We start from the raw sequence: 24,501 nt of genomic DNA, 5'->3' as shown, positions 1-24,501 counted from the left end.
TGGTAATAGGTTTAACTCAGTCTCCCTGCACAGTGCAGCGGCTGCAAAAAATGTCTCATCCACCGAGGGACTATGTTTCAGTACTTACATACTTTTCTCTGTATGCAAAGTCACACGTTCTGAAAAAATGTGGTGAGGAGATTCTGATTGGTTCCAGTCTTGTTTCACTTTTGGCCCATTTTTTTAAAGAAATGATTGAATACTGAGGCACCACAGCTGGATTACCAATGGTGAAGGGCAAACAACCCCAAAAGTTATGTATGTGAATAGGTTTTTGATTCATTAAAAAAACATTAAAGCACTATTACAACTAAAGGTCAGGTGGATGTTCATATAATGGGGATAACCTAAGCTATCTGTTGTCCCTTGTTTTGTCTGAATGCTAAGCTAAGCTAGCTGGCAGGGGTGACATATTCAGTCTTTAGATACAAGAGTGTTATCAATGTTCTCATCTGACCCTCTGCCAGAAAGCAAATGACTTGAATGTGATATATAAAAAGTTCTATTAATCGTAAATAAACAATTAGTTCCTAAGAACTTCAAATTATTAACCCTTGTGTTGTCCTCCCCGGTCAAAAACTGACAAAAAGTTGACGTTTTTGTCCCTTTTTCAGACTTTTTTTTCACTAACACCACTATACTACTACTAATTTTACACTACTTTTTGGAATTCATGGTCAATAATGCTCATTTATATAGAATCATACCTAATATTTGAGATAAAAAAGCAAAAATTGTGAACTATTTTGACTAATAGTTAAGATCAGAGGAATGAAAGTGATCAATTGCATATGCAAAGAGCGCTGTATGGAATCCAATTCGTTTTTTGTGGTAATTTGGTTAAAAAGAAACCCATATTTCAGAAATAGACATTGACATAGAGGACAACAGGAGGGTTAAACTGAGGGTATCCTATTAGAAAGTGGTTCCAAAACATCATCAATTACTATTAAGAGCATTTAACTTGTTTTATGAAAACAATTGAAGCCACATAGCACGGTGAGGAGACATTTTCCTTTGTGAGCTGTTTTAAGGAAAGTCATATTTTCAGACTCCATGCATTGAATGACTTTCAACAGCCTACTTTTTGCAGCGTGATGCCTCCCTCCCTCTCTCTCCCTCTGCTGGCCTCGGCCCCAGAACCGGCGTTAACCATCCACAGTATGTTCGCAGGCTCGGGCTGTGTACTAGGAAACATGAGCAGGGTGAGATATTCAGAGTCCCGGGCGGCGCGGCGCAGGCCGCTGGATAAAGCGGAGGAGGAGACGGCGGTCCGGGTGGATTGAGCTCAGGATCTCAGGACGGGAACATGTGAGCAGGGAATGGGCGACTGGAAACAGGATTATTGTTCTACACAGCAGAGACACGCAGGAGGGGCCCGGGACAGGTAGGCTATCTGACCGAGACACACTGACACTCTGGCGGCTGCTTTAGGAAGCCTTATGGGCCGATGGGCTCAGCTTTGAAATGGTACTCAGGTTATTGAACCAGGGATGTAAGGTTAGTGAAGGATAAACACACCTAAAGCCACTTTACCCAACTTTATTCTCATAGTATTCTCACGCCTCCATACAATCTAGAAATGGATTCTAAATCCACTTCATGTAGGATGTTTTTCTTTATTCATCACTGCATGGTCCTGGAGGCTTCACATTTGGAAGCATGATGGCATCGCATCACGGTGCACCCCCCACCCCCCTTCGTGACACATTCAAAATTCTACCTGCACAGAAAAAAAAACCAAATTGAAAGTGATGAGAAAAACTAAATGTCACATTTCTGGAGCGTGGAGGCAGTTAAATTATGTGGTTTTTAAAAAAGGGAGAGCACCAACCTAAATACACCATCCAGGGTGCATAGCAACATGGGGCATCCGTGCAGGAATATGCAACATGCTTAAACTGAAATTCTAAAAGACTTATTTAAACCTAAAATCACGCTTTTTGCAACCTAAACAACAGAGACCGTTCTTTAGATTTACTGTTGTACATTTTATGTTATCCTCAGTTGTTTGCTTGAAAAGTGGAAACTGTATTAAATAGAATTGAGTGGATTTTTCTCACTTGTAAAACTTGAAAAATCAGTGTTGAGGCAGAGTTGGAGAAAAGACATTCTTGTTCAAAGTAGTTATGCGGGATAATTCAAATAAAATGATCCATAGTAGTTGGGCAGTCTGCAGTGATAATCGTTAGAAGCACTTTCCACTTTTTGAAGTTGCTCGTTTCCAGAAATAGCCTGTTGCATGAAGTGCACACCTGACTGAGTGTATTTATTTGGATTCTTTAGGCTTTACTTAATCACTTGCCATGAATTGGAATTGCAGCATGCACATGTTTACAAAGAGCGACCTTAAAATGACGCATCACAACAGCGCATTTACGCACGGTCCGCCTCAGCTCAAGACCGTCTACACGGTTCATTCAGTGCATATGAGCAGGCAGTAGTGGAGGGTAAGCTAATCACACACACAATGAAGATGTCAAATTGTAATTTAACCGAGAAATGCGTGTTTCCAGGAGAAATATTAAGTGATTGTTTGGAGATACGCTTTGCTGATTTTAAAGGATTTGTTTCCCCGACCAAAGGTCCTTATTTAGTTCACGACCACATCACAGTTTGTTAAGTATAGCAAAGACTATTTTTGTAAAATATCCAAACTTGTTCCACAGGAGAGACACGGGCACACTGTGACAAATCCGAGGAGTTTTTTTTTTTTCCTTTTTAATTTTTGCGCATCAGAGAAATCGGGGGAATATCTGGCCAAAGATGAACACCATTGTGTTTAACAAACTGAGCAGCCAGGTCCTGTTTGAGGAGAAGGCGAAAGAGGTGGAAATGAGCAGCAGAAATTATCTAGAAGTCATCGACGGGCAACATGCAGACCTCCTCTCCAGCAACCAGAGCATCAGAGACAACCAGGCCATCAGACACAGGCGGAGCGGGTATGTGGAGCTTTATGTTGCGTTAAACGCTGCTGGTCAGCATGTGTGGCTTTTATTAACATGTGGATTAACTGGAGTCCAGGATTACTTCTATTCCACGGTCATTTCACTCATCAGAAATTAGCACACCGAGAGCGTGAACCACAATGGTTTTGTTATCAGAGCTCTGTGGTTATCTCTCCAATTTGTGCGCAAAATTAAGACAGGATAATAAATATCAAGTTCAGATCGGGCGTCAAATTCCTATATATGCTTACAATGGGGATCTATGTATATGCATTAGTCTCCTTGAGTTTTAGTAGATAACCCTTAATGTAATTTCAGATTAATAAAGTCGTTTCTGCAGATGTGCTTGAATTGCGCATTTCTACGTTGAAAAATCTGAAATTTACGCGCGGATTAATTATCCACAAGGAAAGTCAAAAACTGTGACTACTTAGGTTTAACATATCAAGACTAAAACACAAACCTGATCATCCATTTTGACTTTTTTTTCATGTGGCCTTAATGCAACAGGATCTGATGGATCAGGTAATTCATATTTAACGTTTCCCGATTTGGTCCTCATTTAGGTGTTGATATTCATAGCTAATCTTAAAATGAATAATTTAGGTCAGCCGTTTAGTAGCTTTCTTGTAGAGGTCTCCATCTGTTTCCAATTATTAAATTCACCATTCAACTCTCTGTGTGGCCTAGTCAATCACATAGGGGCCAAGTGTTTTTTTCCAAAATATACGTTTTTGTAATTTTACCCATCTGGGAGCAGGTGTAAGAAAACATCATGCTATTGTAATATTATAGTCATGTATTATTTGTATGCTTATGCAGAGAGAGAGAGAGAGACAGATAGAGAGAGAGAGAGAGAGAGAGTGAGAGAAAGAACATAGAGGGATAGCAGGGACCTTCAGATGCCTCCTCAAGGAGTAACTTTCAATAATAAAAAATAATAGGAGTCAATGAACTCATGTGACTGCACTGTGTCACATCGGTGCCAGGGACGGACATTACATTATTAAACAGAGGTGTGTGCTTGTGTTTGAGAGTTTAAACCAAAGTTCAGAACCCAGAGTACAATGTCCTCTTGGATGTTCATGCTGATCTAGATTACAAGGCAAATATTTGTAGAACATCAACCTCAAGCAGACTTGAGGTTGGACTAAAAACGGTTACATCTGCAGTCAGTGGAGCTTTCTGGTGAGATAAAGAGGGGAGCGGAGCACAGCACCACACTGACATCTACAGGTTCACCAAACCTGGAACGAAGGTGAGACTGAATCCTTCCCAGACCAGAAAACCAGCAGCCGGTTGTTGACTGAGCACAATGTTTTTGTTTGTTTCATTGCAACGTGTTGGCGGTTTGTGGGACACGCAATGAAAAATAAACTGCAAGTGGCCGTGTATTTCTCTCTCCCTCTGCATCGGTCTGCTTCAGTCTCTTTCTCTGTCTCTCTCTATCTTGCTTTGTCTCTCGCTCTTTTAATCCAACCTCTCCTATCTAAATTGCAGTGCTTTTGGTGACAAAATTGCATACTGTATAGAGTGTTCACTTTATGTGCCATGACAAACAAATTCAGACGACATGCCGGTCCACACAGGACTCCACTCGCAGCTGCACAACGTTCACTTCAATAAACAACTTAATGTTTTTCTCGTTTATGGCTTTAAACCAGGTTTTATTCATGATGAAAAATGTAAATCTAGACTGTTTACTGACATTTTATCCTGATATAATGAACATATGATGTCAATGATGAATGCAACGCAATGTCGAATGGTCTTACACCTATGAAGAAAGGCTCAATCCTGCCTGTTTATTTGTTGGTAGAATATAATTTTAAAAAGGAATTTGTGAAAAGAATAGACACAATTGTACTAACAGTCCCGGCTTAGATAAAAAACAATCCTCAAAGTCCTATTATTCACAGGGACTAGGGCTGAACCATTAATTGTTTTCAAAGTTGACAAATGAAATGTGAATATTTAATTTTATGTCTATTTTCAGTGGATTTTCTTTTGCTTTTTATTACTTTATTTAACATAACCCTAGAAGGTGCAATACGTAGATGCTCCTATTAAACTGAGGCATATCAGGCATTTCAGTTTAGAGGAAAGTAGATGCTTTTCCTTGGATTTTTTTTATCAGTATAACTATAGCTTTTGTGATAAATGTTTTGTGTTTGACTGTTCAATGACCCATGCTTATTAAATGAAAACACCCAATGCTGGCAATTCATATCTATGTTCTCATCCTTGCATTAAAAAGCCATTTTAGTGTCTCATGTTGTATTGCTCCGTGACTGATGACGTTTTACGCTACACAGTGAATATTTTTTCTAATCACATTTTAAAGTGTAAGAACAATTTGGTTTTTCCCCCACATTGTTCAGCCCTTACATGGACTATAGGTTATATAATACCTTGTAATAGGTCTGATTTCTATCTCAACCTGCTTCTCCGCAGGGGTCGGCCCAGCGGCGGTAAAGTGCGGCACAAACGCCAGGCCCTGCAGGACATGGCGAGACCGCTCAAGCAGTGGCTCTACAAGCACCGAGACAACCCCTACCCCACCAAGACGGAGAAGATCCTGCTGGCCCTCGGCTCGCAAATGACCCTGGTCCAGGTGAGTCTACTCTCTGGTCTTCATCACTTGCTGGTCGGGTGATAAAGAAAGACCAAAGTGAGGTGTTTCTCAATATTTGTGTGGCTATTAGCGTGTGATCAGTGGATCAGTGTGGTTGAGTTTCTCTCTAATCCGATCCTTTTAACTTGCATTTGTAATAAGAAGGCTGTGAATAGAAAGTGTTTCTGCATCTTGAGGTGTTTAATTTACAGCTCCTTTTACAGTTCTGTACATTTTATTTTACTTAATTTATTTTTTGGGATTTGGACTTATGACCCCTCTATTTTATCCCTCTCATCATACCAACAAGTGATTTTAGTTGTCATATTGTATTTTTTAGAGGTACAAATCAGAATTTGATTTGGAAAAGAAAATATTTTTGAAAATGTAACCTCATTTAATGCAGCAGAAATGTATTTTCTTTTTTCTTGCCCTTCAGTTTGTCTCTCAAATCCTCATATTTATCTTAACCCTTGATGGCCCAGACCCGCAGGTTGGGCATCACTTATCTACTATAGGTGCATATAAATGCAGTAAACACAGGTTTCTGTACTACTTCATACTACTGCATTCTGATGATACAAGACTACAGTGGAGAACTTGACTGTAGCGGCTGACAAACTGACCGCCGAGAGGAAAACCCAGTGGTGAATATGAGTGTGTTTTGTGTCTGGCACTTGCAGCTGTGTGTGTACAGTATCATCTGGCTGACAAGGTCACTGATATGGCCTCAGAAAGTCTGCGGCGGCTTTTTCGGGCCGCCGGCCACGATGCTTAATCTGGTTCTCATTTTGGGAGCCTGATGGAGCTGTTTGTTTTGGTGAGGGCGAGCAGAGTGCAGAGGAATGCTTTTTATTGGACACCGGGATGCTGTGCTGTGAACACACACACTCCGAACCCTCACACATGCATACGTTTGAGCTGACACCCAAATACCAGCAGCAGCGTCAAAGGTCAGTGGATGAGGATGATGACAGACAGGTACATTTTTTTTTTTCATCAAATTTTCCAACATGAAGGAGATTCTTCTTCTTCTGTCAGGTCATGTGTGAGTTTTTATTATTTATTTTTGTTAACCTTTTGTTCTCTATTCATAGAGTTGGTTTTGCTGAGACGAAAAGTCGACTTATTGAATATCAAGTAAATTGATCAACCAAACTTTATTGATAGAGCACAAAGGGCTGTACGGACAAATAAGGGAAAGGCAAAGTACATAACTCACACAGGTGTAAAATACAAAAACAAACAGATTAAAACAATAAAACAATAAAATCAGTAAAATCAGTAAAATCAGTAAAATCAATAAAATCAATACTTTATGTGAACATCAGGAGTCAAAGGCCAATGAGAAGAAGATATTTAAAGACAGATATTTAAGACGGCCTGTCGTATAGTTTCCCATGTGATTGAGCACTTCAGTCATTTTAACGAGTACAAATTATATTTCTAGTTTCTCAAATGTAAAAATATTAGAATAAGCAAATGTAAATCCCATAACAATTGAATATCTTTTGGTCATGTACTTATGATCAGACATTTTTAAGGCATCACCTTGAGTTCTGGATGTTTTTCACAACTTTCTGACATTTTATAGACTAAACAATAAGAGATTATCGGGCAAAATAATCAACACATGATTAAATATGAAAAAATTGTCAGTTGCAGCCCAAGGTGGCATTCCTTCTTACTTTCTAACTACCTAGTTTCTCCATTGTTTAGTCCAAACAAACCAGCGCTGGCAGTAATGTAGGACACATCACTTCCTGTGCTTTTTCCCCCTGGAAAACACCCACCTGGCACCAGGTGTTTAAAGCAACTAAATCTGTCATGTTTTAGCAAAACAGCTACTTTTTCCCCCCATCTAGACGTTGTAAATTATTTCTTTAAAGTTTGTGCTAATATGCCGTTGCCATCTTTCCATCTCCATTGAAATCCCTCGGCGTGCCTGCATGCCGTCTCCTCTACAGTACATAAAGTACAGACAGGAGAAAGCTTGGCCGCCGCGTCCCACCCCTGTTTTTTAATCTCTCTGGGTGTCATCTGAGCAGGCGTGCCATCCTTTCTCTCTTCTCCCACCCCATTGACAGCCATCTTTCCCCCAGTCCTCATTAGCGAGCCGTCCCACGCCTCGCCTCGTCTCACCTCGTTTTCCCTCCGGCCAAGCCACATGATGCCGCCTTCCCCCTGGAGTGCCACAGCGCTGGGCTCGAGACAAAGGGATGTGGGATGGTCTTAGTTAACAAGAAACACGATACTGGAACTGAAGAGGGGATCAAAAAAAATAAGTACTCTAGCATAAGGCCCCTGTCCCAGCCCCTTCATAAGCCGCTTGAAGTCTATTGAGCATGAAAAGTTATTCTAGTATAACATCTAATGGTCTCCCCTCCCAGTGAAAGGAAGAGCGCCGGTTCAAGTGTCTTTTTTTATTGCATCTTGAAGACAGTGTTGGAAAAAATGTATTATTGGATTGAGGCTGTGCAAGTCCAGAATAAGCACAGAGAACGTAGATCTCGGTTGGAACATTAGTTAATGAAACGTTGCATTCCGTGGCTGTTAGGCATTTGGAGGGTGTTAAATGTTTCTACGTGGTGTTGATACAGAAAAGATGCATGCTGGGGTGTCTCTCCGGAGCGTCTGGGATGTTTCTCAAAGCTGTTTCAGAGCTGCTCTGCAACCTGACTCTGGTTCTGTCTTTTGCTTTGGCTTCTCTTGGGTTTTCTCAATGAGACCGATGCTAGGCAGTCAGCAGACGTTTTCATATTCAAGTCTTTGTTTTGCGATGAATGTGGAGGTGTTTGGAGCAACACATGTTTCAATTTGCTGTGTCTTCCCACTTCCTTCTATTTCTATTTCTCTCAGGTCTCCAACTGGTTTGCTAATGCCAGGAGGCGACTGAAGAACACGGTGCGGCAGCCAGACCTGAGCTGGGCGCTCAGGATCAAGCTCTACAACAAATATGTCCAGGGCAACGCGGAGAGGCTGAGCGTCAGCAGCGAGGACAGCTGCTCAGACGGTACAGTTAGAAGAGGCTACTAAAAATACATATTCTCATTATCGGTTATCTACCTTTAGGCACAGCAGCAGTGTTAGTCATCTGATTTTTCTCGGTGACCCATGTGAAAAGCAGCCAAAGGCCAGGTCGTCTCCTTATAGTAGGCTGATGCTGTGCAGAGCCATGTTCTGGGTTTATATAAATGGCGAGTGTGTGACCCAGCCAAGGGACGCTGAGGACGGCGGGCTGCGACACGCTGTCATTAGGACACCCCGCTGAGCCAACCTCTGTCTCCCAGCCTGCAATTGAAAATGAGTAGCTCTGTGTCAGCCGTGTATTTACAGCAACTACCTTCTTCCACTCACTGACAGCACTGAAAACATGGTCAGGAAACCAAATAAAAATAAAAAACATACATACTCACGCAGTGAGAGAATGAAGAGAAAGGAAGAGCTCTGTGGTGTCAGTAATCTCTAATTACATTTTTTTTGAGGAGAGGCCAAACGTGCGGCTAAAAGAGGAATGCGTGTTTGGTGTTTGCATTGTGTTCGCCACAGGCCGCTGTACCACCGGAGGCTTTGTATATCTCCCTGACTCTTCTCCCTGTCACATTATGGTTATGAAGCTACCGCAGCCCGCTCTCACTTCTGACCCATGCGCTAAAAAGCCATCCATTATGTTTTTTAAGCTTATGCTTTTGTTCCAAAGTCTATTTGTGGGGCCAGACCTGACCCCTCTGACTCGGCATACATTCCTCTTACTGTCCTGAAACGGTCCAGCTTGTTTTGGATCTGGAGAGGACACACACTGTCATGGGGACGTTTTAAAAGGAAGTTTTATAGGAAAAGGTGGCAGACCTAGAGTTTAAAGGACACTATTATGGGATTATAATGATTAGATTTATTATCGCTTCGTGTGGTTTCAGAAGAGATGCTGAGGCACTTGCTGTACTTACCTCAGACTGCATAGTGGAATGAGAGCAAGTATGCTACCTCCATGTGTTTCTGATATTTGGGAGCTATAATTTTAGACTGAATCAAAAGTCCAACCAGCCCAAATTACAAAATTACAGTCTTGGCAGGGACAGTATCTTGAACTTCTCCTTGATTTCTCATGCCAGAGGATATCTGTTTTTTCAGTACGGTGTTTTATCTCCCCCACCGTTTCTTTCATCAGGTGGAGACCTTTGCTTTAATTCAATCTCTATGGCCCTGCGGCCTGAAAATTATTTATTTCTGCAGGGAAATAGAGGGCGCAATGTGGTCCTGATGGAGAGGAAATAGGCTACCATCCGTTATGCTTTGGTAATGCGTCCTAAATCTCGTCTGGGCTTTCTGCTCTTGAGGCGATGCCAAAAGTAGGGCACGAGAGCCAGGTTGAAATCTCCCTGCCCTGGTATTTAGATTCAAGATTAGCTCCAAATAACTAGACTATGAGTCAGCGGGGATGAACATGCTGGTTAGATTTAAACTAAAGTATTTTCTGAAGATAATATGTTTGATTGTTATGTGCTATATATTACAATACAATGGCACCGAATGGGCCTCCATTGGCTTTAAAGCATTACATAACTAATAAACCGTACATGTCATCATTATGAGCTCATGTACAGTTAATCTGCATGCTATAATCAACATTTTAATAGATATAACTATAATGGACGTCTATAGAGACTGCTTTTAAATATTAAGAAAAATATTTAGTTTTAACAGTTATCAAAGGAAAAAACATCCCATTTACCAAGATTTATATATTCACGAATCAAATGTTTCTTGTTTTCCAGGAATGGCTGATTACATCTATTATCATAAAATGTTGATATACAAACAAAATATGTAGGTTTTTGAGTTCCAGGTGAGAAAAAAGGCCCAGAAGGAAAAAAATAAAGGAAGAAACATTCAAGGCAATATAAGTGTGAATGAGTAAAAATGCTAGGAAAGACACCCTTTGCTTTTGAAATGTATTTTTGCATTGCATTTTAATTATTTTCTTCTGATTTTCCCACTTGATGGCGTAGACGGGGACAACCCTCAGAGGACGCAGAGCGGCCCCGAGGAGCTCAACAAGCCCATGTACCAGAGCGTGATCAAGAAGGAGGGCTCCTCCATGGTGGGCATGGGCATGGGCATGGCCATGGGTATGGGAGCGGGACTGCGCTCGGCTGCCTCCCTTGCCGAGGACTATGTGTCTCCGCCCAAGTACAAGAGCAGCCTGCTGCACCGCTACCTGAACGACTCACTTCGCCACGTCATGGTCGCCAACGCCGTCATGGACGCTCGCAAGAGGAACCACTCCGGCTCCTTCAGCTCCAACGAGTACGATGACGAGCTGCTCTCGCCGTCCTCCTCTGAGGCTGAGGCGAACTTTGTTTATCGGGCTGGTAAGGAGCCACATTTCTTGCATTCTTTCCCTTTAAGAGTCTCCCTTGCACACACAACATCCGTCACTTTTGCTCTTTTTTTCGTCCCCTCCATCTGCACATTTTGTTCTAATTCCTGCAGCTAGTCCATTATTTTCAACTGTCTTACCTCGCTCTATATCGCACTGCTTCTGCATGCTCAAACTGTTTCCTTTTACATGTGACATAATGTTTGGTGTTGCCGAATGTGATTCCTATGACTATGCCTTTAAAAAAAAGCGACCCAGTGTGTCCAAAACACGCACACGTCCATATATCCACAGCAGAGAAGCCCATGTACTGTCTCTTCACACCCTTACACAAGAACACTGGCTGTCTCTCGCCCACTCCAGCCGAGCACAGAAGGAATTCCCTCCAGTCTGCTCCTCTGACCAGGCTTTAGCAGGCCAGACAAAACAAGGCCATGTGGAACATGCTCACTTTCAGACTACTGTTTGGCATGCCTTTGATCCTGCCATGAGGTCCTGTTGAGGGATCAGGGGCAAGGCAAATGGGCTGTGTGTCCGTGTGTGTCGGCAGACTGTTTGAGCTTACTCTTTTTATTTATTTTTTTAGACAAGGTGAAAATCACCTTTAAAGAAAAGTAATAACCTAATAAACCACGTGGAATCTCATGATATAGGTCACTTGTCGTTTAGATTATTGCTGTCGATGTTCTTGTCTTCGGCCTCAGAAAAAGTAGTTTTCTGTCATTAATGTTTCCGCAGGATGAAAAACACATTCTAGAGCGAGATGAAGCCAGATGACGTGTTTCTTTGGTTTTATCAAAGCTACAGCTTTATTGTCCCTTTTTGCACAATATCGTGTTCTGATTTGGGGTTTTGACACCAACCATATTGAAATAACCCTTTACAATCCAATATGTCACGTTATGGTCTTATTTATAGCACTTTTATTTTTGGACTCAACATTGTGAACTTCAAAATCTATGACAAAAATGATGTAGTACAAATTGCAAAATGTAGGATATGTAGAGTACATGTGGACAGGAACACATTATTATGTAATCACAGTATATCATACAAGAATTATGTGGACTCAACTAATCGTTTATGAGATGTTTTACTATTTAACTTAGAATCTTCTTTTCAGACAATTTCAGAAATATTAGTTGAACTTTTGTTGCTTTAAATTATGAGTAGGATGAAAGTGTTCACTCAAAAGACCCTGTGTTTTTAATTTGAAGAAAATATAACATGATGGAAACTTGATATAGGTCCTGTTTATGAACACAGTATTGGGAGCAGGTTGATATTTGGTCTTTGTTTGACTTTTCAGTAACTTGTGAGCCCACATCAAGACAATTACTCAAGATGAGTTCAGTTAATTCACATTTTCATGGCAGCAGGGAAACTTGTGTCTTTAAGTCAAACCACCTAAAAGTGTTTTCCAGTGACGTAATGTCACAGATCGTCCCCTTCCTGTGAATGTAGTGTCGGGACCTTGCGAATCTCAACGCTTTCACGGCGCTTCAGCTCGCAACTCGTCTACGCTGCTAACAATCAGATCTGGCCAAGCTCTCCTTCACACTGGGGCTTTGTTCAGACGCACTTAACAACCTATTGTGATGATTTCACTTTCATGTTGTGTGAGGGGTGTAGGTAATGGCGTGACGGAGGACGGGGGTTTGTGTGGGGAAGAGCAGATTTTATTGTGTTTCATTTAAAGCTCCTCTTATGGACAACTGTGTTTCATATCATCTGAGCGTGGGGTTGTATGAAATGCATGAACGGCTGCGACAGTTATAATCCTCCTGATCGAAAGAACTTGAAACCCTGTGACCTGTACGGACGTCGGGCGTTTTCACATCAAAACACCTGCTGGGACTCACAGATGGAGAAGGAAAGAAATAGACGGATAGACCAAGTGAGACTTATAACTCCCTCTACCGGGTTTTAATAAGAGAAATCCCCAAAAAAGGATTAATTCCCCTGGCTGGCCTGCTGTTTTTAATAGAGAGTAACTTTTTTATCTCTATGGTTAATATCATTTCTTGGCACTGATGTGTCCCACTTGGATTTCTCATGCTCTGGCACTTTTACAGAAGCGTTACTTTGTTACATGCAAGAGAAGCTTTTGAATCCACACACGGAAAGTTCTCCGAGGCGGTGTTGACTCACGGGATCGAACACCTGCAAGGGCCCTCCGATCCAATCGCCGAAACAAAGCAAAGTCGAGAAAATTAAATAGTAATTCCACATCTGATCTCGCCGACACAGACCGAGCAAATGAAAGATGGAGGCAGAGAGAAATCATTTTAAGCTTGGGCTTGCATCATTTCCTCTGTCGATTTTTTTCTCATGTGGCTGCACATTCCAGATTTTTTTCGTACCAAATGCATTCCTCTTTTACAAATAGATTAATTGTATTTTAATGAGAGAGAAATGTTTCCCTTGGTAGCAAAGTTCACACAATATGTGCTTATATCAGTAACACAGAGAAATCAGAGAAATCACAGAGAAATCTGATAAATGACACGTCTGATATTTTTAGTCAGTACAAAGGAAAATAATTTGAACTTAAAAGAAAAAGACAAACGGTGTCTCTTTGCACATTCTTTTGACGAATCCATGCCTGTAAAATGATCGGGATTGGTCAAAGCCAAAGTGGCGTGCCTGGCAACCATCGTCCCATCGGCTAAAAGTCCAGTAATGGGTCAGTTGGCTGTTGTGGCCGCAAGCCTGAGCCCACAGTGTTATCTGTGACTACAGAGGGCAGTCAGACGTGGCAGGAGATGGAGAGTGTAGATTTACCCCAGTGGAAAACTACACTTCTGCTGGCTTGAAAGGACTCTCTCTCTCTCACTCTCTCTCTCACACACACACACACACACACAGTCATGTACCATTCACAGGCACATCCAGTACAAACAGCCACATGCACACACACCTACAGTCTAAAGCCTGTGGGGAATTTCATTGAACATAAGGAGCAGTAGAATTCCATCACAAATGCCAGGGGTTTCATGCCAAATTACCCTTTAATGGGATATTAAATGGCAGGAATCTGGCTCACTGTTTTTCTTCTTGCTCTTTACCAGATTTCGCCCCGTCCGACATCATATAGATCATTATACGCCAAATAGCTTCTAGCGTTTTTGCGGACGGAGGCTGAGAGATCTCCGTCAGACATTTTACATGAGGTTGACACTGGTTCATTTACTCAGGGTCTTTCCTTTATGGACTCTGGTTACAGCTGAGTACAGTAGTCTGATGGTGAGTGTAGAATGCTTGCCAATTCTTCTATTGATGTGGAAAAGTACTGATAGCTGAAAGCAAGTCAAGGGCCACCGGGAAGTTTCCAATAATTAGATTTTTCACTGCCTCTTTCAAAAGTGCATCTATTAGACTAAGATAATGAACATTTTTCTGAGTATACAGCATGTTAGCGGCTCTGCGAGCTAGATGCTTGTCTAAAATGGTCAGAATTAAAATGCTAATATGGTATCAAACTGAACATTTTTCCCCCACTGGCCCCTCTAGAGCAGAGTTTTACTGGCCCAGGGCCTGGAAAACAACTTTTCAAATTATTAATTTATTAATCATAGGCCTACATACATTGTATTCATACAGACAAAAAGCCAGTTCTGCATCTACAAATAGAAGTCCAGTTCAGTTGGATTTGTGATCCCTAGTTATTTTATAGTATGTTAAATTTTAGGTGACACTTTAGGCCATGACACCATGACACTGCTGCCTTCACTTACTCGTTGTAAACTCGAGGTGTCAAGGATGATGTATGCATCAGTATTGTGTATTTTTGTTGTCAAAGAGCATTGCAGACTTCATAATATGGTTACGGTATACATGTTTAAGTTCTTAAATCATGCGACTTAGCTTATTTTCCACAATTTAATGAAGAGGAGAAAACATGCTGAACACGCAAATAAGAGATATTTAAAGTAAAAGTGTTTTATTTTAACAAAAGCCATTTGGTATGTAAGTGTGTCTTTGTGTTGATGTTGTAGTAAGCTGAATATCTTACTACAATAGCAGCTATGTCTGCTGCTTGATTGTATAATTTCAGACACTTGCGGATGAGGGTGTGGCTAGTCCACACAGCATTCTGGGGTTGGACCAAAACATGGTCTGGTTTATTGGTATGTCTTACTAACACAAAGAACACATGAATATTTGGATGCCATGAAGGCGCTTCATGAAAAGTGAGGGCAGCTGTAGAGACATTTTGCTAGAAAAAAAGTCAATTGATCACCAAAGTTATGATGGTGGTGCCATGGCGCTTACCTTGCACGCAGCCGATATTAGTAGATCACACGAGAATCTTCACACTATCACATATCACACACAGATCTATCTTCAAGTACTGCGTTTGAGTCTGAACTACCAGCTCACTGGACCAATCAGCGTCCTGTTAGGAGCTACTGGCAGCTACGGGCGAGGTTTACTCGCGTGTGACGGTCGTGTTTGATCAAAACAAAAATGTCGGACGTGATAGACCGATGGTTCATCCAATCACCTGCCAGGTATTTTTGATTAAAAGTGCATGCCCTTTTCCAAACAGTTTTCAATGACAGCTACTCATATGGTTGTGTGCAACAAACAATCTGGTGGCGCTAGCATGGCTAAAAAGTAGTTTTGGGAGGCCGCTTTATCATTTTTCTGTTATTGTTTGATACTACTCAATAATTTAATAAAGGTCTACAGCAATGAGACTACAGCAGTACTAGCTACTAGCTGCATGCTAATGTGCTCTGAATGTCAATGCCAAAAAGCTAATTTTAAGCAGGTACAGCAGGTGTATGCTTTTTTCTTTGTGTCCTTGACTACTTCATTCTAAATTTAGCATGGTAGCATTTTGATATGTGATACTGTAATTCACACCAAACACAAGTACAGCTAAGTCCTTAGTTTTGCCGGTGATAAAGAAAAGTTTTTTGTTCTTAATTTGCCATGATGATGTAACAAAATGAGAAATTAATTTTCAAAGTTACAAAACTAAATCCAAAGGCAACATGAATATCTGCAATGGCTAAAAATATAATGTGTTCACATTTCCAAAATGGCTTTTTATTTATTTTTGGTCTGTTACTTTGTATTGCATTTTGCATCAACTAACATCTAAGTCAGTGCATCTTTATTTTATAGACTTCTCTTTATTGATCCTTTTGGGATGACTCCCGCAAGGAAATTAAAATTGCCAGCAGCAGATAGCATCATATGTCATTATAGTGACTTACTTCTAAGCCATGTGCTGTTTAAAACACAGTTTCCTTAGAACTATGAAAACAGCAGTGTTTGACGGCGGCAGTTGAGATCCTAAGGGCCTTTTTAGAGTTAGGTCTTAGTGAGTGCCAGACAGTTTTTGAATCCTGGAGAGTTCATTGGCACTTGAGGAACTCTTGATTCATCCAGGTTAATGGAAGAAAAGTAATCGTAATGTGGAAAAAAAAAAGTTGAGGTAGAAAGATGTGATGGTTGTTTACGATAAAAAGAGATTTTTATCATGGCTGTTTCATATTATATACATAACGCATAACGAGACACTTACCTGGATGTACTTTACCGTTAATGTCTCTCTTGTTTCCACTCCCAAAAAAACCAACTGTGATTATTTATACAGCAGCATTGTGGCTGTTGTGTCTGATTGAGGACTCTAATGTCACGTTCGCTGACTGATGAGCGACGGTGTAAATTACTGTAGGCCACAAAGCAACATGCAAGACAATGCTTGGCTGCTCGGTGACAATGAGCCAATCTCGGACAGTGATGGATGAGGCCTCCTCATCTTAGGAATCCAGAGATGTGGATGGACTGGCTACGATTTGCTCTTTCCACAGTTTCATAGGAAAGGCGAAAGGGAAGACAGAGAGAGGAGGGGCCTTGGGAAAGTTGATCCAAGACAGCAGCTTTCGCCAAGACTTACTGGGTTCAGGTTGGGCTTTAGGAATGATCGTGAAAGGGATGAGAGGAGGGAGAGGGAGACACTTGTTCCATCCAGATCTAGAGTTGAGTTTATCCAGCAGTGGCCTGTTAGGAGAATAAAGACAGCATGGTGGCAGTGGCTAAGACACAAAGAGATGGTGGTCGGAAGAAATTAGAGTGTGCATGTGCATGAAGATAGGGAAAAGAGGAAAATCTGTCATAGTGAGGACAGAGGGTGAAGTATTTTCACTTTTTCTTTATATTTTTGCACTTACCTCGAGTGTCTGGCCATGTAAATCCTTTTTGTTAGAACATCCACCTCTGAAACTTCTGTCACTGCAATCAAGATGATTTGAGTATTTTTAAATGTTTATTTTTGAAACTCAAGAGTTGATTTGTTCCAAAAACAGTGTCCCTGTTATGGTGGAGTAACCAGAAACCTATCTGCCAACTTCTAAAATCTTAAATTCAAATGGATTAGCCTGAATTATATAGAAAAATCAAAGTCAGCATTTTTATACTATGTTTCTGTCCAGATTTGCAGATTCATCTTCAACTTAAATAAACTATGAATAAAAAAAGTATGATAAATGGTTAAATGTATTTCTTCCATTTTATTTAAAGCAAATTGGCTAGAATTTTGTTGTTCAAGGACAAAAAAGGGACACATTCTGGGATGTTTATCATATTTGTTTGCAGCGTGTTGCTTTACATTGAAAATGTTGTAAAATGTAGTGAAATGTACTGTAAAACAATCTTCTGGCGCCCTTAGTAACAGTGTAAAGAGACCTTATTTCCAAAAAGACATGTACGTTGTATTCAACTGTGTGTAGCACCATGAATGAAATTCCACTTACCTGTAAGGGTTTTGGGATATTATGGTGGAGAAGGCCATATGAAAGGCTGGTAATCTAAACTATCTGAGTGGCAACACATTACTAAGGGTAGGAAAAATGTCTTGGAGTGAAATTTGTGTAAACTGACCCTTTAAATATTGCAGATAATGCACAAAAGGTAAGGATTATAGTAAATAATTACTTATAAGTTAAACCCCTTAACAAGTATAGCCTTATATTACACACACCCCAATACATACGTGCACATGTTACCACCCTGCTAAATCCATGCTTATGTGTCAAAATAAGAGCGTTAAATAACATAAAACACTCTTGATTCCTTTTGCACTTTGTCTCCATAATGTGGAGTCCTCAGGGATGTATATCAACGCTGTAAAATGTCCAGCAGGGTGTGGCTGGTCCAACGGTGGGAACGACTAGGAGTTGGCAGAGGTGAGGTATAATCCTGGCATTAAGCTGTGGTGCGAATGGAAAGGTGGATAAAAACAGAGAGAGGGAGAGCGAGAGAGAGAGAGAGGAAGAAATCCTCTGTCACTGGAAGATGGGATATTGGCCTCGGACCACTAAACAGATGCTGGGTGCCAGGCAGACAGACTGAGACAGTGTTCATTGTAGCCGCCATCCTGCGGAGAAGTGTTAACAGACAAACATCGGAACAGACACTGTTTATATGCGAATCCCTAACATAGAACTGGAACAGTGTGAAATAATGAGGCCTCTCAACCTGATTGTTTTTAAATCATCAAGGCTTTTAGGCACACACACTCACAGTCACACAATCGGGTCATCATATGCAGAAAACGCAGCTGCTTGCCCAGTCAGGGAAACAGTCAGGGAAACCGTGCCGCATTGCATCTGTATAAAACACAAATTGTTTCCATTTTAAAAGCCGCGTCTAGAACAATAGTGTTACCACGGGACAGAGGAGAACAGAGGTGTGACATGGTGAGTTGACGGGACACACACACACCCATAGAAGAAGGAAAAAACGAGTGTGAGAGGGCAATTCAACCTACCACTGTGAAGAATTGCCACATAATGATTCAGTGAGTGCAGCGCAAACATATCATTTGGCCACCAGCTCCCAGAAAAAGGATATTTTTGGGCACATGAAAACACTTACAAATCCGAATAATGTTTACTTGTGGTTTCCACTTTTTTCCCTTAAGTGTGTGTTTTGTGCACCGCAAACAACAACTGTTCTTACTGGGAAACCTGTGATGGAATGGCTCGAGGGGAGGAGTCAGCCCCGTTTTTGTCTCTTTTGTACCTGTTGTGTCGAAGCAGTGAGGACAGGCTCATCTGTTCATCATCAGCGGCGTCTTTACTCCAGGGATGTGTCCCCGTTGTCATGAAGTCAGCATTTCAAGTATGAGCCCCCCCGATCCTCAGACGCTATCACTGCGTCTTTTTCAATCGTTTGTGATGATCATTTTCAAGCGATCATCTGTTGTCATGCCAAATGCTAATTCTGGCCCTCTGCTCGTGATGAGCCAGTTGGTTTCGTTTGTCCATGACACCCTGGCAGTCCACGTGCACGCACACACACACAATCACACTTCGCCATGGCAACGTATTTACTTCTTCGTCGAGACGCTCTTCTTATTTTGGCTGATTTATGGGGGCCCTGATTACACTCTGTTTACTGGCACTCGTAAACACAATGACAACCTGGCAGTGCTTAAACATCTCAAACACTGTTATTATTTCTCCATCTAGCAAGAAGACACAAAGCGTAATCCTCATTGCAGGATCTTGGTTATCTGCCCCAACCGCCACCACACACACACACCCACACACACATACACACACACACACACACACACGCACCAGTGTGTCATCTGCCGGGCAGACATGAAAAAAAAGCAACACAGAAAAAAAAGACAGCGGATGGGAGAGTCATTTTTTGGCAGCGGTTCCCTATGTGTCTGGCTCTGTCGCTGTGTGTATGTTCTCTTTAATAGTGTAAGAGCTAATTATTCAATATTTTTAAGTGATGAAAGTGTTGTCAGGGCAAAAGGAGAAGGCATTAAATTTACGCCGTGTATGATGTCTTTGGCTAACTGAGTGGAATTGACAGTTTGGTTCTTCGGAGCCTCAGACTCCGACTTCTTCACCACACACAGAGACGGAAGGAGACAGAGGGAAACTACTAGGAGAGGTAATATAAAAGTAGCATTGGCAGAGCGCATGGCAGTGGTGTGCCAATGCATCTTTTACATTTCATTTACAGACTCCTCTTGATATTATGAATCATTAAAGAAATATATAGATATAAGTGAATCAGTAAGTGATTCACCTCAAGACTCTGTGGCTAGGGTCAGTGTCAAATCAAAGGCAGCATCAATAGAAGCGTTTGTCATTCCATTTTGGTCAGAACCAAAAACACATGGCTAAAGATAAGCGGTCCATGCAGTCACATGTCTGCACACACGGTAATTTGGGTGTAACTTTATATCCGGTGAGCGTCGTGACATAGGCGTCGCTGGAGGTAAAGTGTGGCTGTCCAGTGAAGAGCTAAGACAGGCCGACTGACAAATGAAAGGAGCCGCGTAACGATCTGGTCTGTGGTTGTACAGGTCCGTGGCCAGCATATTGTCCAGTCTGCAACGCCACTCTGGTTCACTCTGTGTGTGTGTGTGTGTTTCCAACTATCTGTCTTTCACCCGTGGTGGAAAAATCTTCTCATTCCGGTCAAAGCAAACACATTTTACTTTCCGTCCAGCAACATGAAGCTTTTTGATTCCACTTTCCAATCAGCCATCCTTTCTAAACGGTCATTAGTTCAAATAACAGCTTTATTAATTGTCAATACATATTATACTGATACCTTCTAGATCATTGCTTAGGTTTTTTCCGAGAAAGTGAGAAACTCATTGTGCTTTTTAAATTGACTAACATGAGTAAATGCAGACTTTATGGTTTATTATTAACGACATTAACATTTTTTTTAACTTTTCTATAAATGACTCACCAGCAAAACAGATTTTTTTTTACAACCTGGCAACCCAGAAGTCACAAATCCTAATAGATTACAGCTGATCCATGAGGCACAAAAAATCAGTTTATTAACCATTAATATATTCATAAGTTACAAACTCTTTATGAAGGGTACGTTACAAGAAACTGGTATCAGCTTTTCTTCTCCACATTTTTAATTCCTCTTTCAATGTTTGACAAAATAATCTAAACTCAAGGCCCTCTAACGAGATGTCCGGGGTGAGGAACTTTGGTCTTCTACGTGGTGGAGCTCCAGAAAAAAGCTGAGTTTTGTGTGTGAACTTTTGTCCAAGGCAACTTCCGGTAAGTGCATTGAACCATGTGGGTACAACTGCAAAAATGCCAAGAATCGTGCTTGAATCACACAAACTACTGTCAAAACCAACTTTCACATTCACATGTCAGATTATACGCTCATTTGCTTTCTCACTGACAGTTAGATGTGAAGATTGATGCCAGTCCAGTGGTACCAATCCTCTCATTTAACTCTTAGACTATTCCTTTACAATCATATCCTCATCTTATCTGCTCTGGGTTTTCTTTTAAACACATTACTCTTTTGTTTTATGGTCATGAGAACATTGGAAAACCCTCGCAGACTTATTTTTGGCAACATGTGATTTTTGGTGACCTAAGATTTGACGCTTATTCTAAGTCTCTTTGGATAAGACCACCAACTAACAGCCTAAATGTCATATAAAATGTGTGTGTATGTGTGTGTGTGTTTATTTGTCTGCCTAATTCAGCCCAGCCCTTGGTTAGTGCAACACGGGCTGTCTTGTTTATTGTTGTATGTTGCTAACAACAGCACCAGATGGTAATGATGATAGTCAACCACTCTCCTTAGTTTGTCGTCTTAACAGGTGTAACCCCAATCCCTTTGTGATGTTCTTGTTTTCTCTTATTTTCACCACATTTTGTCAAAACTAGTCAATTATTTTCTTTTTTGCCCTTTTTTTGCTCTCCTTCCATTACCCCGCGGTGATGTTAAGTGAGCTAGTATTTTTGGACTTCCAGCATGACGCCAGAAACCATCAAACTTCTTAGCTTTCCCCTTCGGCGGTCCATAAAACCCCCACTGTCAGTGGGGCCCAAAGGCAACAGCATGTGGACTGAGTGTTCGGTAGCAAAGTAGTAAAGCACAACAAAAAAACACAAGATTGAAAAAAAAACTTAAAATTATAAAGTAATAAAAACTCCTCCATGATTTATTGCTGATTTATTAAGGATTTGGCATTGCTCTTGTTTTAAAAAATCTGAGTTTTGAATGTTTTAGGCACAGAGCTTTGGAAATAGAGTTTTTGTATGCAGTGGTGCATTTCCAGATCCAGGGATCTGCATGGGCAGGGACTGGAGCCTAGTCTAAGGGGACGTCCCGGGGGTCAGAAAACATAGTTTTCTTGTTTTGTTATGTATGTTCTGAAAAGAGCATCTGGACGGTGGCAGCCTCACACACACTGGAAACCCTTAAAGCTGTGGATGGAAAGACTCACACATTGCACGTCACAGCCCACAGTGACGTTGAAACACACGAAAAGTCTCTGTCTTCTGCAGGTCTTAGTTTGTCTGAGGTGTCGCTGCTATTGATCTTTTTGCTGCTGTCACAAACCAATCAATATGATGAGCCCCGCAGCTAATAGATTTTGCAGGGTCTGCATTTACAGAGGTGTGATTCTGGAGAACGGTACATATTACGGGGCGCGGAAAAAGAATGCCTGCTGAGCTAGCCTTCAGCTAATTCCACACCAGGTCTTGTACCGTCTGTCGCATAGGCCTTTCATAAGCAAACAGGAGTATTACTGACCTCAGAGAAGACATCCGCAGACTATCAGATGACATAACAGAAGGACGTTCTCTTGTCCAGTTTCGTTGACACTGCCTCCGTTCAGACCTGACCGGTCTGTGTCAAGACCATCTTCCTACTTGACCCCGAAGTCACCGGCCCAAAGTGGTGGTTAGAAAAACCGCTGGAAGAGCTGTCTCCAAGTGATCTCATCCCTGGCCCTCATATTCTTGGACACTGACTAGTGAAGCTTGGGCTGTATACTCGCAGGAAAGTATGCTTACTGTGCTATATATCGTACATAAAGTTGAGTTCAATGTCTTCAATTCCTGCTCAGTCCTACTTTGTATCCACATCTTAGGCTAAAACTAAAACAATTGAGAGTATCAAAACGTACGAGATAAAGAAAAGATGGATAACATCAATGGCTTTCAAAACCAGCTTTTGGAAACATGGAAGAAGTGCTTGTCCTTGACATAGCAAAGAGTCACCCCTTAACCCTTGTGTTGTCCTCCCGGGTCAAAAACTGTCAAGAATTTGACATTTTTGCCCCTTATTCAGACTTTTTTTAACACCACCTTACTACCATTTTTTTGAATCCATGGTCAAAAACCCTCATTTATATAGACAACTGTCCTTAGGGGAAAAATTCGCAGACAAACAGTTGTCTTCTCCTTCAGGGAGGAAACACAAAGAGAGATTCAAAAGTCATACACCCTGCAAAGCATTGAGAATAATTACATGAATAATCAACACATGCATGTTATAGAAGGACACATGAAACCATGCTTAAATGTAATTTACATTTAAGCTAATGTTTGGCAGAAATTATAAATAATTCTAACTAATAGTTAAGATCAAAGAACGAGGGAAAGGGCAACAGGGAGTTGTGGCCAGACGAGAATCTGTGGATTTTAGGTGGAACGGGCTTTGACGCACTTAAACCTAAAATCTCATTTTGTGGTTTGTACTTCTGGGTCATCATGTCCTCATCACCCTCTGACACATGCACACACATTTCTTTCTTCTCCTGTCTAAGAATCATCAACAGAAGGAAAGTGCTGAGATTGAAGTTCATCCCTCTCTGTGGAACACACCTATAACAGAACAAAAGGGAGAATACAGGAAATTTCATAATTAGGCACATATTAGCCCTGCAAACCCAGTACTGTCAGTGTGGGTCACGCTACATGGGAAAACTTTAGAAAACAAGGGAGAAACAGAGTAATGGCGTTGGGAATAATTAGGCGCTTATGGCAGCTTGCAAAACACTGGATCCAGATCTTTGGAAAGTCAATGAAGGGCTTTGGCGAGGTTAGAGGTGACAAAGCGAAACGGTGAAATCGTGTGTGCTTTCTCCAACGCCGGAGGAGTTTGGAGTTTTTGGCACTCCGGCTCTGGGGCTGTCTGCGACGACGCTAAACCTCAAACGCAGTGTTCTTGCACAACCTTTTCCAGTGTAACAATCATGGGAATGAAATACCAGTGAAAATGAAGGGTGCAGATTTTCATTAGCAGTAGAAAATGCTCAGGAACGCCCTTCGACTGTGTTGCGGTGGCGTTAGGAAGGGCTCGTTAAAGTGGCAGCTCAGGTTTTTGCTTTACTGGGAAATGTGGCATGGAGGGTGCAAGAGACCGGTTGTTCCTGCTGGGACATCTGGGAGTGTGAATAAGGACCTAGTTAAGACAAACTTGCTGGGCTACATGGACATTTTAAAAGAAATTGCCTTCTTTTAAATGTTCTTAAGTCAGTCAGTCATCTATACATGGTCATGATTTAGCTTCTTCAAAGCTCACAGGACCTTAGTTTTTTCTTTAGTTTTGAAAGAGAGCGACCGGAGGCTGCACGGCTCCAAAATCTGGGTGCTCTGCTCTCTTTTAATGCCTCATGAAACGGTGAGCCTGTATCATCACATTCACTGCTGGGCAAAGCGTACCCAGAGCTAGACCCAAGACAGAAGACAGGTTCAGCGTAAACACACTCGCAATTTCCCCCCCCCCCCCCC

General features: G+C 41.5%; 1 protein-coding gene across 2 annotated transcripts in view; it reads left to right on the top strand.

Annotated features, from left to right (window-relative positions):
* The first annotated feature begins 1,190 nt into the window (after nt 1-1,190).
* Nucleotides 1,191-24,501, top strand: part of mkxa (mohawk homeobox a) — a 25,168-nt gene continuing 1,857 nt past the window's right edge. The window contains exons 1-5 of one of the 2 annotated variants that reach the window (XM_034862443.1): nt 1,232-1,387; nt 2,670-2,942; nt 5,403-5,562; nt 8,422-8,575; nt 10,572-10,934. In XM_034862443.1, coding sequence (XP_034718334.1) covers nt 2,767-2,942; nt 5,403-5,562; nt 8,422-8,575; nt 10,572-10,934 — 853 coding nt within the window. In that variant the 5' untranslated portion in view covers nt 1,232-1,387; nt 2,670-2,766. Of the gene's footprint in view, nt 1,388-2,669; nt 2,943-5,402; nt 5,563-8,421; nt 8,576-10,571; nt 10,935-24,501 lie in introns of both variants that reach the window. The other variant, XM_034862444.1, reaches the window with a different exon arrangement.

Source organism: Etheostoma cragini, chromosome 22 (assembly GCF_013103735.1).
Source record: "Etheostoma cragini isolate CJK2018 chromosome 22, CSU_Ecrag_1.0, whole genome shotgun sequence".
Lineage (NCBI taxonomy): Eukaryota > Metazoa > Chordata > Actinopteri > Perciformes > Percidae > Etheostoma > Etheostoma cragini.
The sequence above is the reverse complement of the archived record's forward strand: the minus strand, read 5'-3'. Positions and strand labels throughout refer to the sequence as shown.